Genomic DNA, 16,384 nt, shown 5'->3' with positions numbered 1-16,384 from the left:
TCCCGATTGGCACACATTTTGCCGCCCTTACAAAAGTGCCGCTCTAGGCAATTGCCTAGTTCGCCTATATGGACGCGCCGGCCCTGTTCACATATTATTATAGACACATAGCAGTATGTAGAAAATTGTGGGGGCCAGAATCACATCTATGTAACAGTCATGTAAACATCTGCGATTCCAAATTTACTATGATTGTTAAGGATATCTATGTTTTTCTGTGTTAGATCCTCCCAGGAGCGTCTCAGTGTCCATCAGTCCATCTGGTGTAATAGTGGAGGGAGATTCAGTGACTCTGAACTGCATCAGTGACTCAAACCCTCCTGCAGAAATCAGCTGGATTAAAGGAGGAACGTTTGTAGGATCTGGAAGAATCTACAACATCTCAAAGATCAGCTCTGATGACAGTGGAGAATACAAGTGCAAGTCCATCATTAAACATGGAGAGAAATACTCTGATACTGTGACTTTAAACGTCATGTGTGAGTTAATGATAAACCATAACATGCAAATTTTCTGTTTTTAAAAATTCAGTCCATACTAGTCATTTAAAAAATTTGTAATACCATTTAAATAAATGATCTGATCATTTTTATTAGACCCACCCAGGAGCGTCTCAGTGTTGATAAGTGGATCTGGTGTAATAGTGGAGGGAGATTCAGTGACTCTGAACTGCATCAGTGACTCAAACCCTCCTGCTCTGAACTTCAGCTGGTTTAAGGAGAATGAAACCTCAGCTGTTGGATCTGGACAGAGTTTCAGTGCACTACAGAGTGGACGCTTCTACTGTCAGGCTCACAATCAACATGGATCTCAGAGATCAGACGCTGTCACTGTCACAGGTGAAGCTTTTATTAACACACTTCATTTTTAGTTTTTAGATTTAATTATGATATTCTCCCTCTTTCAGTTCGTCGTGATGCTGGTTGGCTCCTCTGGTTGGGGATCCCAGTGGGATGTGTAGGAATATTCATCATCATCATCATCATCATTGTATTGTATAAAATGTAAATATAAAATGATCAACAAAGAGTAATATAATTTGCTTTTAATTAATACAGAAGTACATTTGATTATTAATTGAAACAATGAAATGGCTTGTTTCCATTTGTTTTTTAACAGTCAGAAGAAAAGGATAAACTGCAGATCTGCAATACACGAGTATGAGGTGAGACGGCCAAATACACAGAATCATAGGCTACCAATAAATCAATTAGAGCTTCTTAATACACGCAGAACATATATTACCACACTCAAGATTTTACAGGATTGTATGTGAGAACACACACTGTGGAGTGATTATACTTTTGATTGTCATGCAAGATCTCTTGTTTTGTGGTTATAGTCCTTCTCTCTGTTTCCCTGCAGAACGATGATCCCAGTGCAAATACATATACAGCTCTTGACCTCAAGACCAGATCATCTGACCTCTACAACACACTCACAGTAAGAGAAATATCAAAAACTACATGTGCAAAAGAGTTTGTTCATTCATAAGTCAGATAATCAATAATCAATGTGTTTTTCCCATAGACTGTCCATCCCAGACCTGCTGTTCACCAGTCCGGCTCTTCTGAATATGAGAACCTTCCGTAAGTTTCTCAAGTCTTCTCAATTTCATAAAAAAATAAAGAAAATGTCCTCAGTAGTCAATCAACTAGTCAGTAGATACTAAACAGTCTTTTCTTTCTGTTACGAGATAGATTATATGAGTCGATTCACTGACAGAAATATATATTTTTTTCTCAGATTATTTGTACCATTTGTAGTGTTGATTTATGTAAATGTGTGTCTTATTTCTGTTGTAGCCACAGAACGACGCCACAGTAAGATGAAGCACAGGCTAAACTTTACTCAACTTTTGTCCCATCACTGGACAGATCCACATCACAACTACTATACTGGCTTGTGGGTCCGTGTACTTTTTGATCATTTCATTTCCTGTTTGGAATGGAATAACGAGAAATGAAAACCTGCTCGTTTATTAGTTTTTTAGTTTAGTTTAAAAAACGAAAAATGAGATTTTGGCTCGATTTTTCATTTTTCGTTAGTGGTTTACAAATCGGTTTATGGGTTCGATGTTTCATTTGCACACGTGGGCGGTGCTGAAACGCCCCTTTCGTCTGATTGGTCAAACCGCTCCGCCTTCAGTATGAGCTTTTCTTTCTGTCAGGCAGAATAAGAGTCAGTACGAGTGCGGCACTGACAAATTATTACAACCTACAAACTACAATGGCCTAAACAGAACTGGAACCTTTGTAAGATATGCGCTCGTCTTCACAAAAAACTAAATGCAGGGTTTTTAAACATCTCGTGTAGAGAAAATATTGTTTATTCTGGGCAGTATGGCAAGCCATGGCAAAAAGCAGGATAACTTGTAGGCTATAGCTTACTTGAAAGAAAAACAAATTTGCGGAGTAAAAACAGAGTTTGTGTTGTTGAATCATATATTTTTTCTAGTATGCTACAGAGCTCAAGACAAATAAAAGCTCTAGATGGACAAACATTAAATGCAAAAACCAGTGTGAATAACAATATCTTAAAATAAACTAAAGAGTGGATACACAGATATGGCCTATTGGACAGCATTAAGTATTACAGCCTTCATTGCTCAGATAACGCAAGTCGATGGATTTTTTTGGGAAAGTAAAGCCCCTTTCACACAGAGATTCCGGAAAATACATGGATAAAGTGACCCGGGATTTGACCCGGGTTCGTTTGATTTTGGTTCATTCACACTGCCAGTGATTTTCCGGAATCAGAGAGTGCGTTCACACACAACCCGTAAAAATGGCGTAAAGACACGTGACATCGATGTGACTTGTAATCTCAGCCGCTTGTGCATTTTTTTCTCTGATTCGATCATAAACTTGCGCATTACGTACCGTTTCACAGCTGGCGAACGATCCCGGCTTCAGCGTCATCATATACGACACGCCATTATTACGGCTTTTGTTCACACAGCGCGTGTTCCGGGACTGAACACGGCAATGTTACTAGGTCCCCAACACGGCATCGTTCCCGGCATAAATCCCGGGTCGAGTTCGCGTTCACACAGAAGGCGCTCTGGCAATTTGCCGGCAATTTCCCGGGTTCAAAGCGCTGTGTGAAAGGGGCTTAAGTCTGACCAGTTAGAAAAGATATAAGCAAGTCAGACCAGTCTGAGGGTCTGAGCTGAGTTTGGTGAAGCATCAAAGTTCTAGGCGGAGTCAATTTCTCATAATAATAATAACAATTAAAGCTGCAAGCAGCATTTATCGGGGTTCAAGCAGTTAAGGCCTTTAAGGCCTTTAAGCACACAAGCATCAAAAGACATTAAGTTTTATTTAGCAAGCATTTAACAACTGCCATCATAGATGAAAAAGTCAATTTACAGCCAATACAGGCAGTTTACCATAGGAAATATATGGTTTTAAAGCGTTTTTACAGTTATAGCACCTTTTGCCTAGTCTTCTTATAGTCTTGCCTGATCTCCACCACTTTTATTAGTAGTACTCAAAGTGTGCCCATATATATGTGTCAGATTTGTTGTAAATATTTAATTTTAATAAGGAGTTTAGATAATAATATTCAGTGGCGTAACGAGCCACCACCGGGCCCTTAAGTAGGATTATCAAGGCGGGCTCCTTGATGACGCAATTGATGACATTGATGACGCAATGTCCGCGAGTTGGCTACCATGAATAGGGCAGGATATGATCATACACAGCATATAAGAGATGAGATGACTAACAAAATCAGGAGTAGCCTACGCTAGAGCCCGAAGCCATTTGTTTTGAGAATAATGGCTGGCTGATGAAGTTATTGGCTGGCTAGCCGGCTCAGCCAAAACCTAAATGGCTGCTGCAGCCGCCAAACTTTTCATAGCTGCAAATGGCTGAAGCTGCCACTTCATGTCTACAGATGTCTATGTTATACTGATTTACTAGATCTCAATATTTCCAAGCAATGCATGGCTTACACTATATTTCTACAAAATGCAATACAATGTAATAAAGAAAACACCAGATTTTACTTTCACAACGTATGTACATATTTATTTTGTAGTCTGTATGCTACTAAACATTTTCAAATAGCGACGGCAGAGATCGCGGAGAAGTATGTTGATGAAGAACGCAAACTTTTGTTGAATTTAGGAGAAATCTAACTTACAGACGCGAACAGACAAAGTGTAGTAAAATAAAGACCTAAATGTGTATTTCGGACTTTTTTTCACCACAAGTCTGAAAGAAAACATGTTATTGAAGAAAAATATCCAAAAATCTCAAAATTGACCAGTAAAAAACACACATTTCACATTTCACTTCAATGTACACTGAAGCATGCGTCGTGAATTAGCAATGTGGAAACGGTGGTTTTTGTTACTGCAGTAATATCACGTTCAGTGCTATAAATCTCTCCGTTCCAGAATATTTGGTTCATAACATCAATCTTTGATTCAGGTGTTTGTGCAACCGTGCCCTGAAGATTTAACAAAAGTCTGGGTTTAAAAAGTAAAAAAAAAAAGTAAGTAGGAATTAGGAAAGTATGTGAGAAGTGAGATCAAAATTACCTTGCTTGCCTCTTTCCGCCATTTCACCTCAGTGCGAGAAAAAAATGCATCGCTTCTTCTGTACGGAAAACGAGCAATTTTAATTGGACTGTGCTATTATGAATCCAGTGGGAAAATAGATCTCGTGTATTGTTTAGCTGCTATATATTTCGTGTGTGTATGTCTCTATTGGATAGAATTGTTATTTGATGCAAATAATTCTAGCCGGCTCAGCCAAACTTTATCAGATGGCGGCTCAATTTGGCTTACGAAATTATTGGCTGGCGGCAGCTGAAATTCTAAATGGCGCAAATGGCGGCGCAAATGGCGGCGCAAATGGCGGCGCCTGGCGGCGCCTGGCGGCGGCTTCGGGGTCTAGCCTACGCTCACCAAAAACAAAACAAAAAAACAACAAAAAAAACAATGGGGACAGCGCACTATAAAACATTGTTAGGCCTAAGTCCAAATACATGAAAAAGATGCTCTCTTACATTATAGCAGGATTTTCCGGGCTTTCCTATGTGCAACTGCAAAGTTGTCGATTAGATCAGCATTGTGCGCACAGGCATTCTCAATTGACCCTTCGCAGGGAGTTTGATTGACAGGCGATCTGACTAATCATAATCCGCCATTTTGTCCAACAAAGCAGTCAGGAGAGTTAGTAGATTAACATAGGAGGATTTAAATTTGAAAAACAAAGTGTACTGACGTCTTAGCACTTTAAAACAACATTCCTTTTATGTTCATTCATGTTTATTTTAATGCTTTAAATTAACTAGAAGGAAGAGATGATCGGTTCACAAGCATCTTTAACTGAGCCTCGAGTCTACAGCGATCTATTTGTTTCATATCAAAAGTACTTGTCTGTCAGCGCGCAGTCTTTTTTCTGATCCGCAATGTATTTTTCACTGCATGAGAACTTGGTGTGGTGTGAGAGTGGCGTCGCTTGTCAGACATAGCAACAGTAACTAAAGTGGGCGGGTCTTTGCGACCGGTCATTGACAGTATGGACGGGGATTCGCCAGTCCCAATTCAAAACAAATTTCATCACAATCTATCATTGTTCGTTTCAAACATGTGAGAGCATCAAAATGATCCATGGGTGAAATTGATTGGATTTAATAAATTTTTTTGTCAGTTCCTGTCATAATTTTAACATTTTGGCGTTATTGTTTAGCTATTTACCTATGTTTTCAAATTTCCTTTGTTTTTTTGTTGTTGTCTAGATCAGACTAACGGCTTTGAAGATAACCACAATTTTTTTAAGCTCTAAATGACACTTACAAAAACCATAAGGCGAAACCTGGCATGTTTGGTATTGTTGGACTCGGCAAGGATTCTTAGGAGGTCACTCCTGTGAAAAAAACACGGGCTTCCTTGAAACTTTTAAGGCTCCTTCAAGGCTTTGTGCCAATGACGTATACTGAGTTTTTTGAGATACACCAATGTTCTCATAGACTATCATGGCACCCTCAGGGTTCGTACACATTTTTACCATTAAATTTCCATGACTTTTCCATGACTTTTCCATGACTTAAAGGTAAATATTCATGACATAATGTTCCATAAAATGTCTGTGTATACATGTAAAATAAGTATAAAAATCCATGTTCAAATTTACCACCCCATATCTTGAATAAAATAAATGAACAAGCAATGTTTTAATACAAAATAAATATTTATTCAAATATGCTGGCACAGTAACACAAATAATGTCAAACCCTGACAACTCCTTAGACATTTATTAACGTAAATCCATAGGATAATGAACTCCTTGCGGGCGGGTATGGAAGCTTGTTTCCGCCACTGAATAATAAATAAATAATAATAGCGACTTTTTATCTCACAATTGCGAGTTTACATCTCGCAATTCTGACTTTATTTCTCAGAATTGCGAGATATAAAGTCAGAATTGCGTGAAATAAAGTCACAATTGCGTGTTATAAAGTCAGAATTGCGAGATATAAAGTCACAATTGTGAGATATAAAGTCCAATTCTAAGGGAAAAAACCCTAACCCTTTTTTTTTTTTTTTTACCACAGAATAGTTTATATCTCACAATTCTGACTTTATAACACGCAATTGCGACTTTATATCGTGCAATTCTGACTTTATATCTCCCAATTGCGACTTTATTTCTCAGAATTGTGACTTTATATCCCGGAATTGCGACTTTATATCTCGCAAAAGCGACTTTATTTCTCAGAATTGCGACTTTATATCTCGCAATTGCGACTTTATTTCTCAGAATTGCGACTTTATTTCTCACAATTCTGACTTCATATCTCGCAATTCTGAGAAAAAAGTCAGAATTGTGAGATAAAAAGTCGCAATTATTATTATTTATTTATTATTCAGTGGCGGAAACAAGCTTCCATAGGCGGGTAACGTTAGTAGCTGATGAAAAATGTATGGAAGCTTGTTTCCGCCACAGAACAAAACATTTTAAAAGATAATTGCGACTTTTTATCTCACAATTGCGAGTTTACATCTCGCAATTCTGACTTTCTTTTCTCAGAATTGCGAGATATAAAGTCAGAATTGCGTGAAATAAAGTTGCAATTGCGTGTTATAAAGTCAGAATTGCGAGATATAAAGTCAGAATTGCGTGAAATAAAGTCGCAATTGCGTGTTATAAAGTCAGAATTGCGAGATATAGTCAGAATTCTGACTTTTTTTCTCGCAATTGCGACTTTATATCACGCAATTCTGACTTTATAACACATAATTGCGAGTTTATATCTTGCAATTCTGACATCTTTTCTCAGAATTGTGAGATATAAACTCACAATTGTGAGATATAAAGTCCAATTCTAAGGGGGAAAAAGAAAAGTTTATATCTCACAATTCTGAATTTATAACACGCAATTTGCGACTTTATATCATGCAATTCTGACTTTATATCTCCCAATTGCGTGTTATAAAGTCAGAATTGCGAGATATAAAATCAGAATTGTGTGTTATAAAGTCAGAACTGCGAGATATAAAGTCAGAATTGCGTGATATAAAGTCGCAATTGCGAGAAAAAAAGTCAGAATTCTGACTTTATAAGACGCAATTCTGACTTTATAACACGCAATTGCGACTTTATTTCACGCAAATCTGACTTTATATCTCGCAATTCTGACTTTATAACACGCAATTCTGACTTTATATCTCGCAATTCTGAGAAATAAAGTCAGAATTGCGAGATGTAAACTCGCAATTGTGAGATAAAAAGTCGCAATTATCTTTTAAAATGTTTTATTCTGTGGCGGAAACAAGCTTCCATAAAAATGTGCTTGAAGAGCTCTTTTCCAAAACGCGATAAACGCCATTAAAAAAAACGAGATTGTCCCTATTCACTGCTCCATCAACGTTTCATGCCAAATCGCTATATTTCCTTGTTTAAAATGTAGGCCACTGCAAGATGCAGTTTCTTTCCAAACCGAGAAGCGCCGACCCTATTTTTAGCCTAAACGGATAAATCCTCTCGACTAATCAGAATTCGGTGAACGTTCTATCTTAACAGATCATCATTATAAGTCCTCAAAATGAGTCAAACTAATCATATATTCTCTCTCTCTCTCAATTTTAATTGTTTATTAATAAACAAGTGTTTTCTGTGTCGACTGCAAAGACGAAGTTGACTGACTCGCGATCTTCTTAGTAGTGAACACGCCGGAGAGAAATGCACATTTCATACGGATTAGGCTACATCGTTTTATTTTGTTTTGAATGGTTCTGTTTAAAAGTAGAGATTTCTGTAGATAATAGATATAGGCCTATTTCAGTTTTGTTTAGGTCTGTGAGGCGAGTAGGCTACCTTTTACGCTGAGTTTCGGTTCATGGATGATAGCTTAAGCTCCAGTTCACTCCGGCGCCACTGTGTCGTGATTATATATTTTCTGCTATTTACTTTTTATTTATTAAGCAATTGGTTAATGAAACATATTTTAAAATCAAGATACAATTACTACAAAACGAATTTTTTTGAAAAAGGCTTTGTGCTTTCTGTTTGAGGTCTCTGTGTAAGTTTTAAAGTCTTTTAGTGCCGCATTCAGAGCACTCATTACCGTAATGGAGAACGGTCACGTAACATTGTTTTTTCCTCATAAATGCCAACACGGAAAATAAAAGACAAAATAATTTTTTTTAAAGAAAAAATCATCCATATTAATTTGTATATATTTTAAATGTTTAACAAAGAGGCAAAAAGTCATCACAATCAAGGGAGAAACATGAAGAAACTTAGCCTATATATGTGCCGTTCGCATAAGGGTCTTTCCCTGACATTAATGCTTGGATAAGACACGTCTCCTTCCATTAATAATAATAATTTGTAGGGCGGTGGCTGAGATATAAACCTACTAACGTCCTCCGTTGCCATGATTTTTGGAATGACTGATCGCGAGAGGAAAAAAATAAGTTTTAGTTGCTTAACATCGGTTAATGGAAACGCCGTCATTTTGCAATAGTTATTTATCGATATTTAGAAGAAAAAAAAAGTTTTGCTCAAATCTGTAATGGAAAGGCGCATACAGACGGTAGCTAGCCTATAGCTAATATGAAAACGCAAAGCAGCTTATTTTCATTTGAAGCACTGAGCTGAGGACAGCGACACAAGAGCCACACAGGTATTGCTACTTAGTCGCTGTCCTCAGTGCCGCAGAAAAGCGCTGAAACGGACATGAAGGGGAACCCATTTCTTTTGGCCCATCTAGTTTTCTGGAGGCCCACCTACAATCAAAATCCGCCGCAAGTGAGTCACGTGATTCGACTGATCACTCTAACGAAAAAAGTATTGCAATTTGTTTCACCAATATTATTAATTAAACAAATTCAAGTACACGGATATTTTGAAAAACAAATTTCCATGACTTTTCCAAAACTTTCTGAGTTTATTCATTTTCCAAAACTTTTCCAGGCCTGGAAATTGCCATTTTAAAATTCCATGACTTTTCCAGGTTTTTCATGACCGTACGAACCCTGCACCCTGGACAAAGACACTGCGTGCCACTTTTCAGTAGACTAACGGTTGGGTGCGCTTATAGCTATTTTCATGATTTTTTTCACTGTTATAGCGCCACCAAGTGGCCAATTGTCACGATTTTTTTCATGTCAACTCAGATTGAGCTTATGAACATGTGTCCCAAGTTTAGTGAAAATATCTCATTCCGTTCACAAGTTATAACCATTTTATAGCGCCACCAAGTGGCCAATTCTCATGATTTTTTTTCAGGTGACCTCAGAATGAGCTCATGAACATGTGTCCCAAGTTTTGTGAAAATATCTCTTTCCGTTCACAAGTTATAACCGTTTTATAGTGCCACCTACTGGCCAATTGTTGCGATTTTTTTCAAGTGATCTCAGATTGAGCTCAGGAAGATGTGTCCCAAGTTTAGCAAAAAAATCTCTTTCCGTTCACAATTTATAACCGTTTTAGTAAAAGTGGCCCTGGTGCCATCAAAGATTTTGGTTCCCCTTATCGACCGTTAATTGAAATTTAGAATTTTTTGGATGACTATTGATTGTCAGACTCCAGTGAATATTCTTGCAGTGGTTTGGTTCCAATTGGTCGAAAAACCAAGGAGAAGTTCGCAAAAATAGGTTTTTCAAAAAAATGCAATTTACTCGAAATTGGCGACTGAAGAGCGAGCAAATCGGAGATAGCCATTTTGTCCGCCTTGAGCCAAGGATTCCAACGATATAAGACACTTGATCCTGGGACAAACGGTCTAAGAGTTATGAGCGATTTAGTACTTTTGGTTGCTGTAGCGCCACCTATGGGCCAATTGGGGTCATACTCTGATAGGTTGTCCCCAAATTGAGGCCTACCATCTGGCCAGGTTTCACGTCTCTAGGCCTTACGGTTTGTCCTGCACGATGCGTTTTACGAATCCTTACAATTACAATAGGGTTTCAGCATTTCATGCTTGAACCCCTAATAAGAATGAAGGCTTTTTGCCAGTTATAGCGCCACCTATGGTCCGATCTCCATGAAACTCTGCATGCTTCCTCACCATGTTCTGACACATATGCTCATCAATTTTTGTGAAGTTCTGAGTTTTCATTTGGGATTTATAGGCTTTTTAGTGTATTTTGCCACGCCCCTTTTCTAAATGACCCTGTTACAGCCACCCAAATGCAAAAGTTCAACTTTTTTTCGATAATTATTGATCTAGAGAGTCCAGAGAATTGTCCTAGACTGGTTTGGTTCCGATCGGGCCAAAAACCAGGGACTAGTTCGCAAAAGTAGGTTTTGGACAAAATCCGACATAGCAGAAAATTTTCCCTGCCTACATCCAAATCGGAGATGGCCATTTTGTCCGCCTTGAGCCAAGGATTCCAACGATATAAGACACTTGATCCTGGGACAAACGGTCTAAGAGTTATGAGCGATTTAGTACTTTTGGTTGCTGTAGCGCCACCTATGGGCCAATTGGGGTCATACTCTGATAGGTTGTCCCCAAATTGAGGCCTACCATCTGGCCAGGTTTCACGTCTCTAGGCCTTACGGTTTGTCCTGCACGATGCGTTTTACGAATCCTTACAATTACAATAGGGTTTCAGCATTTCATGCTTGAACCCCTAATTAATCCCAAACCTGGTAATTTTGTCAGTAATTTACGTTCACTGATTCTGGCTTCTCTCTTTTCTGTCTCTTTCTTTTCATGTGAACGGAGTAGGCTACACATGCTTATATTCAAAAATATAAACTATTTCTATTCAATTTTCAAAATTATTTATAGCCCATAGGCTATGTCACACACGCCCTTCTGCCTTTTAATGTAAATAAAAGACTAGAGTGGTAAATGTTACGGACATATTGTCATGGTACAGTTCAGCGTATTATTGATTTTTATTTCTACTTCACTTTTATCCAAAGAGACGGAACTATTTGCACTGTATTTATCAATGGGAAATATGCTAATATAATCTGTCATATACTGTGGCTCACATTAATGGGGTCGCTTGCAAGTCGCAGCAGCACGAATTACGTGACCAGCAACATATTTCTGCTTCAAATATTGTGCGTAGTTATCAGTGAATGGTGGTTTCAGACATTATTATTAAAGTGCATTTGTCAGTGCCGCACTCGTACTGACAAGAGTCAAGATTCTGCCTGACAGAAAGAAAAGCTCGTAGCTTACTGAAAGGGGTGGTTCGGGATTTTTGACATCGGACCTCATTTTTAAGTCAGCCTGGTTGTTATTCATCAGTGGAGAATTTTTTTATTTTTTATTATCCAGTCCTTATATTTGGATAGTTAGCCGATGCTAGGCTAGCGCGAGTCAATGGTATATGTTAGCCAGCCATTAAAAACCGTTTTACCCACTCCACAGTGCACCAAACGCAAATCAATTATAACACTAGACTATCGATGAATATGTCCGTTGAGAGAATAATGTTAGAAATCAAACTTACCTTTCATCACATTGCATTAGTTATAATTTGTTCCCTGTAATCATAAGCCTTGTCTACAGCAGCAGCGGAGTGATATTGATTACCTAGGCAACCGAGTGAGCCGGTACACACGTGTATTATACACTGCAAGTGTATTTACCTGCCGCTGGTACACTGATTACAGTGCGCTTCTGTTCTGTGTTTACTTTTTGCCGCATTATTAAAACCGGAGCAAAGTAAAATTCCGCAGCTGCTGAGAAACTAGTTCCTTTGGGATCATTGAGATGAAAGGTAAGTTTGATTTCTAACATTATTCTCTCAACGGACATATACATCGATAGTCTAGTGTTATAATTGATTTGCGTTTGGTGCACTGTGGAGTGGGTAAAACGTTTTTTAATGGCTGGCTAACATATACCATTGACTCGCGCTAGCCTAGCATCGGCTAACTATCCAAATATAAGGACTGGATAATTTTTTTTTTTAAATGTCTCCACTGATGAATAACAACCAGGCTGACTTAAAAATGAGGTCCGATGTCAAAAATCCCGAACCACCCCTTGAAGGCGGAGCGGTTTGACCAATCAGATGAAAGGGCCGTTTCAGCGCCGCCCACGTGTGCAAATGAAATATCGAATCAATAAACCGACTTGTAAACCATAAACGAAAAATGAAAAATCGAGCCAAAATCTCATTTTTCGTTCGTTTTTTAATCTAAACTAAAAAACGAATAAACAGCAGGTTTTCATTTCTCGTTATTCCATTCCAAACTGGAAATTAAATGATCAAAAAGTACTGGCTTCGTACCCAGCAAGCTAAACACATCCACTCAATAAACAGTCCTGACACCGGAGTCATCGTTCAGATTTACTGAATAAATGTGTAAAACTGTAAAACAATATAAAAACAAAAAGAATACATAAATAAACTGTCACAAATGACGTGTCCAACAATGTACAACTGGAGAAAATAATACAGAATGTGCACACAATATAACACAGAACTTTGAAAACAATTACTTTTATATGCAATCCCTCATAAACATACAAAATGCCAAAATCAAGAATAATTAAACTCCACTTACAGGCAGTGCCTCGTTTAAGTGTTGTTATTGCTATAGACTGATGGCAAATTCAACATGCGCTTGTTCTTTTGAACCCAACCCCCGAAACTGAATAAAACCAATCCAAAGTGCAGAATATAAAAAGACCAGCAGGGGGAACAAACACGCTAATATAGGCAAAGCCTTCTTTAAACGCATCTTCAGAGTTTCCATTCTGCAGAAAGCAATGGATTATATTAATGTGACATTAATAAACAGTCAATGTGTAATTAATAAATGAGTTTAGAGTTGTTTCTGTAATATTTTATATATTTTATCTGTGTATTAAAGAGTGCATGTGGCAGATTTTTCTCTTTATTCCTTTTCAAATAAAACATTAAATGATACAAAGGTACGAAGACTCAACATTCTGTTTCATATCTGTGTTTTAAAGTGCGTATTAAAATGGCCAAGTCACGTGATTTCAGAAAATGAGGCTTTGTTAGGTCCCAGATAGCATGTATAATCGGCCCGAGCTCGGCTGCCCCGCGGCGCCTGCGGCTCAGACTCGGCATCGGCGTGTGTTAACCGGGCCGATTGTGGCCCGCAGCTCGCTCTGGCACATGCATTTTTGTTACGGCTGTAAAGCACTGGGCCGATTCATGTTCACCGTAACTGGTCGGCTCTGCTGTATGATCTGGACCACTTCTGGAAATGACTCGGCTTAGGTTAAATCAAGGATGGTTTTAATGTAGCAATAATTAACATAAAAATTATTTTAAAATTGACGTAAATTCCTGACTGTATCTTAGTATGTTATACTCGTCGAATGTCGTTGTCCAAAACAAAATATATGCGGTAAATAATAATAATAATAGAGTCATTTTGCACAGAGCAATTTTTAATATTTATAACCATAGCAAAAATATTTAGTTGTCATGAAGATTCTTTACGTGTATTTTAAAAATGCATGGGCGCTCGACATCACTCGCACAGTCACGGTGATTGCAGTCGCGCATCGGCTGAGTAGTTGGGTAGTCTAAAATTAACACTGAGTCTAAAATTCATTTTACTGGCTATTTCAAATGTTTACCAGCAGTGACGGTTAAACTCTGGGCGCTCGGCTCAGATGCGTTTACCGGTATGAAGCCGATTTCAACAGTTGCTGCAGCGAGCGTCAGCACGCAAGACGTGTGCACAACTTTCGGTGAGATAAAACTCAACGCCTGACTTAAAATCATCCCTTTTCGATCCTGCGTCATTACAGTGAACTTGAGGTAAGTTGTGTTCAATTTCCTTAAAAAGCATCAACATTTCACGCCGAGCATAGTTTCAATCGAGTTACGTCAACCTACATATTTCGAACTGTTGCTGATTAAATGTTGATTATTATCGATCCGTTTAAACTTTGTTCATGTTCATTTGACAGTGCTTCCCTAGATGAAACGAAAAGAAAGAATTCAGAACTCGAATTCTATTAATTAGGACAACAATATACAATTTTTGTCTGAGTAAAGTAGTGCAAATGGGGGTAATATGAAAGCTTTTATGGCGCGAAGTTAACGAAGCTAACATTGACTAACGTTAGCTGCGCTGTTTTTGCGCTAGCAGCTCATATTTTCGTTCTGCTAGTTGGCAAAGAATTAGTTGCTAGGCTAGACACCATTTTTATTGAATGCAATTTACGTGAATAATATTTACGAGCACAGTCTTTGATCTGTGGAAGAAAATAAAGTGGAACAAATGTTAGCTGGCTTAAGGCCAATTCATACCGCACAGACAAACGCCAACAAACACGTTTTGTCCTAAAGTATGTGCACATTTTGATCCTGTAAGAAAATATTTATTTTACTTATGTAAATAGAGGAATGATGTGGGACTTTGGTCTGCTGAAAGCTGGGTCATGTCTGTTGCTGAGTGAGATCGGGACTCTTATTATGAAAATGAACTGAGGACTCTTATAACGGTAGAGGAGCAGCTGCGCCGGCGACCTCACAGTTGCTGGGGATTATGATTACGCTGACACGTTTGCTCCTGGTTTTACAGGTATGATACAACATATGTTCATGCTGCAAATATTTTGTGTATTAATGTTCTGGGTTGTGAAGATCTATGCGCAGACCGTCCGCCATTTTGTGAACGCTGTGTATGACGTCGTGAAGTGCATTTAATGGCCTTTTGCACAGGGGCCTGTAACAGATGCACTCTCGACATTTAACAATATAAAACGAGAAGAAAGTTGTGTCTGAAAGCTGCAATCTTTTACTTGTATTGGTTAAAATGAATGAATATCTCGTGTTTTTCCGTGGGTGCTTGAGTTTGTCGGTTTCTGTTGGGGCAGTGTGAACATGACACTTATTTTTCATAACATTCTGAATACAACGACCAACTTTTGTTGGTGACTTGTGAATGTGTGAATTGGCCTCTAGTTGTACTTTTATGGCGCAAACTGAAATCGCACTTTATAGCTAACATCAACATTACCTTTGGCTAAATGCGGTCTGTACAGACAGGTTTGAAAAGTTTATTAGCTACCCTAGGGCTGGGCGATATGACTGAAAACTGTATCATGATGTAAGCGTTTCATATCAGTCGATAATATTGATATTTTGTATGACCTATTTAAAATAAGGACCAGGAGAAAAATATATTACATTCAACATTTTTATTTTAAACTTAACCTTCCTCTGATTATAATCCCCTCAGTTATAAAGGCAGAAATGTCAACACAACCATGGAAAGCAACACCATGGAAGACACAAAAGACAGGTCTTCTCAGGAGGCTGTGCCTACAGGTAGGAATTCTACAAAGTGAACTCTCTCGGTTTACTCTGACATATCTACGTACAATGTTTTGCTACTAATCTGTTATGCCTGCTTTTTCTTGTGTCTTACAGCAATTGCTAAGGAGATCCTCATCCAGCTTGATTCTATCAGAGAGCAGCAGTTGCTCATCCTGATGCAGCTCCTACAAATCTCCAGCAGTTCCAGACTTCACGCCAGACCCAACACATTTTGGGCTCCTACTTTCAACTATTGAGGAGCTACAATGTTTGGAGGAGACGTTAAAGAATCCAGAGGAGAAGAAGAATTTGGTGAGTTAAATTATGCATTAATCAGATCATTCCTAAAAGTCAGTCCCCACTCTCACTCATGCTATATTCCTTAAATAACTAACGAGTTACATGTCTTTGTTTCAGACTGTTCTCCTTGGAATGGTCGGAGGCATGACTCTTAAAGACACTGTGGGGCAGGTCCTGAAAAGAGCAATGAACACTTCGCTGGCGAGACTCATTAAAAGTGTGGTTCTGGGTGAGTGTCAGTGCTGGATAATAGACATGTGCCGGTATTCGGTAATGCGATAAATCGCGGTAATGAATATGCACGATATTGTTATCGCGGGCACTTCAGAATACCGTGAAAAATAA

General features: G+C 38.4%; 1 protein-coding gene and 2 long non-coding RNA genes across 4 annotated transcripts in view; all 3 read left to right on the top strand.

Annotated features, from left to right (window-relative positions):
* The window catches only part of LOC309493667 (B-cell receptor CD22-like), a 132,426-nt gene that overhangs the window by 49,456 nt on the left and 66,586 nt on the right, over positions 1 to 16,384 (top strand). Inside the window, exon 8 of the mRNA XM_082162858.1 lies at positions 225 to 479. Coding sequence (XP_082018984.1) covers positions 225 to 479 — 255 coding nt within the window. The remainder of the gene's footprint in view (positions 1 to 224; positions 480 to 16,384) is intronic.
* LOC309493980 lies at positions 5,996 to 8,661 on the top strand. The gene is made up of 2 exons (XR_014204158.1): positions 5,996 to 7,125; positions 7,518 to 8,661. It is a non-coding gene; the product is annotated as an uncharacterized lncRNA (long non-coding RNA).
* On the top strand, positions 14,338 to 16,282 carry LOC309493907. Of its 2 annotated transcripts, none has more exons than XR_014204077.1 (4): positions 14,338 to 15,002; positions 15,663 to 15,751; positions 15,854 to 16,051; positions 16,157 to 16,282. It is a non-coding gene; the product is annotated as an uncharacterized lncRNA (long non-coding RNA). The 2 variants fall into 2 exon arrangements; XR_014204078.1 differs by lacking the exon at positions 14,338 to 15,002 and adding an exon at positions 15,364 to 15,530.

Source organism: Leuciscus leuciscus (genome assembly GCF_965113295.1).
Source record: "Leuciscus leuciscus genome assembly, chromosome: 3".
Classification (NCBI taxonomy): domain Eukaryota; kingdom Metazoa; phylum Chordata; class Actinopteri; order Cypriniformes; family Leuciscidae; genus Leuciscus; species Leuciscus leuciscus.
This window is presented reverse-complemented; position numbering and strand designations above follow the sequence as displayed.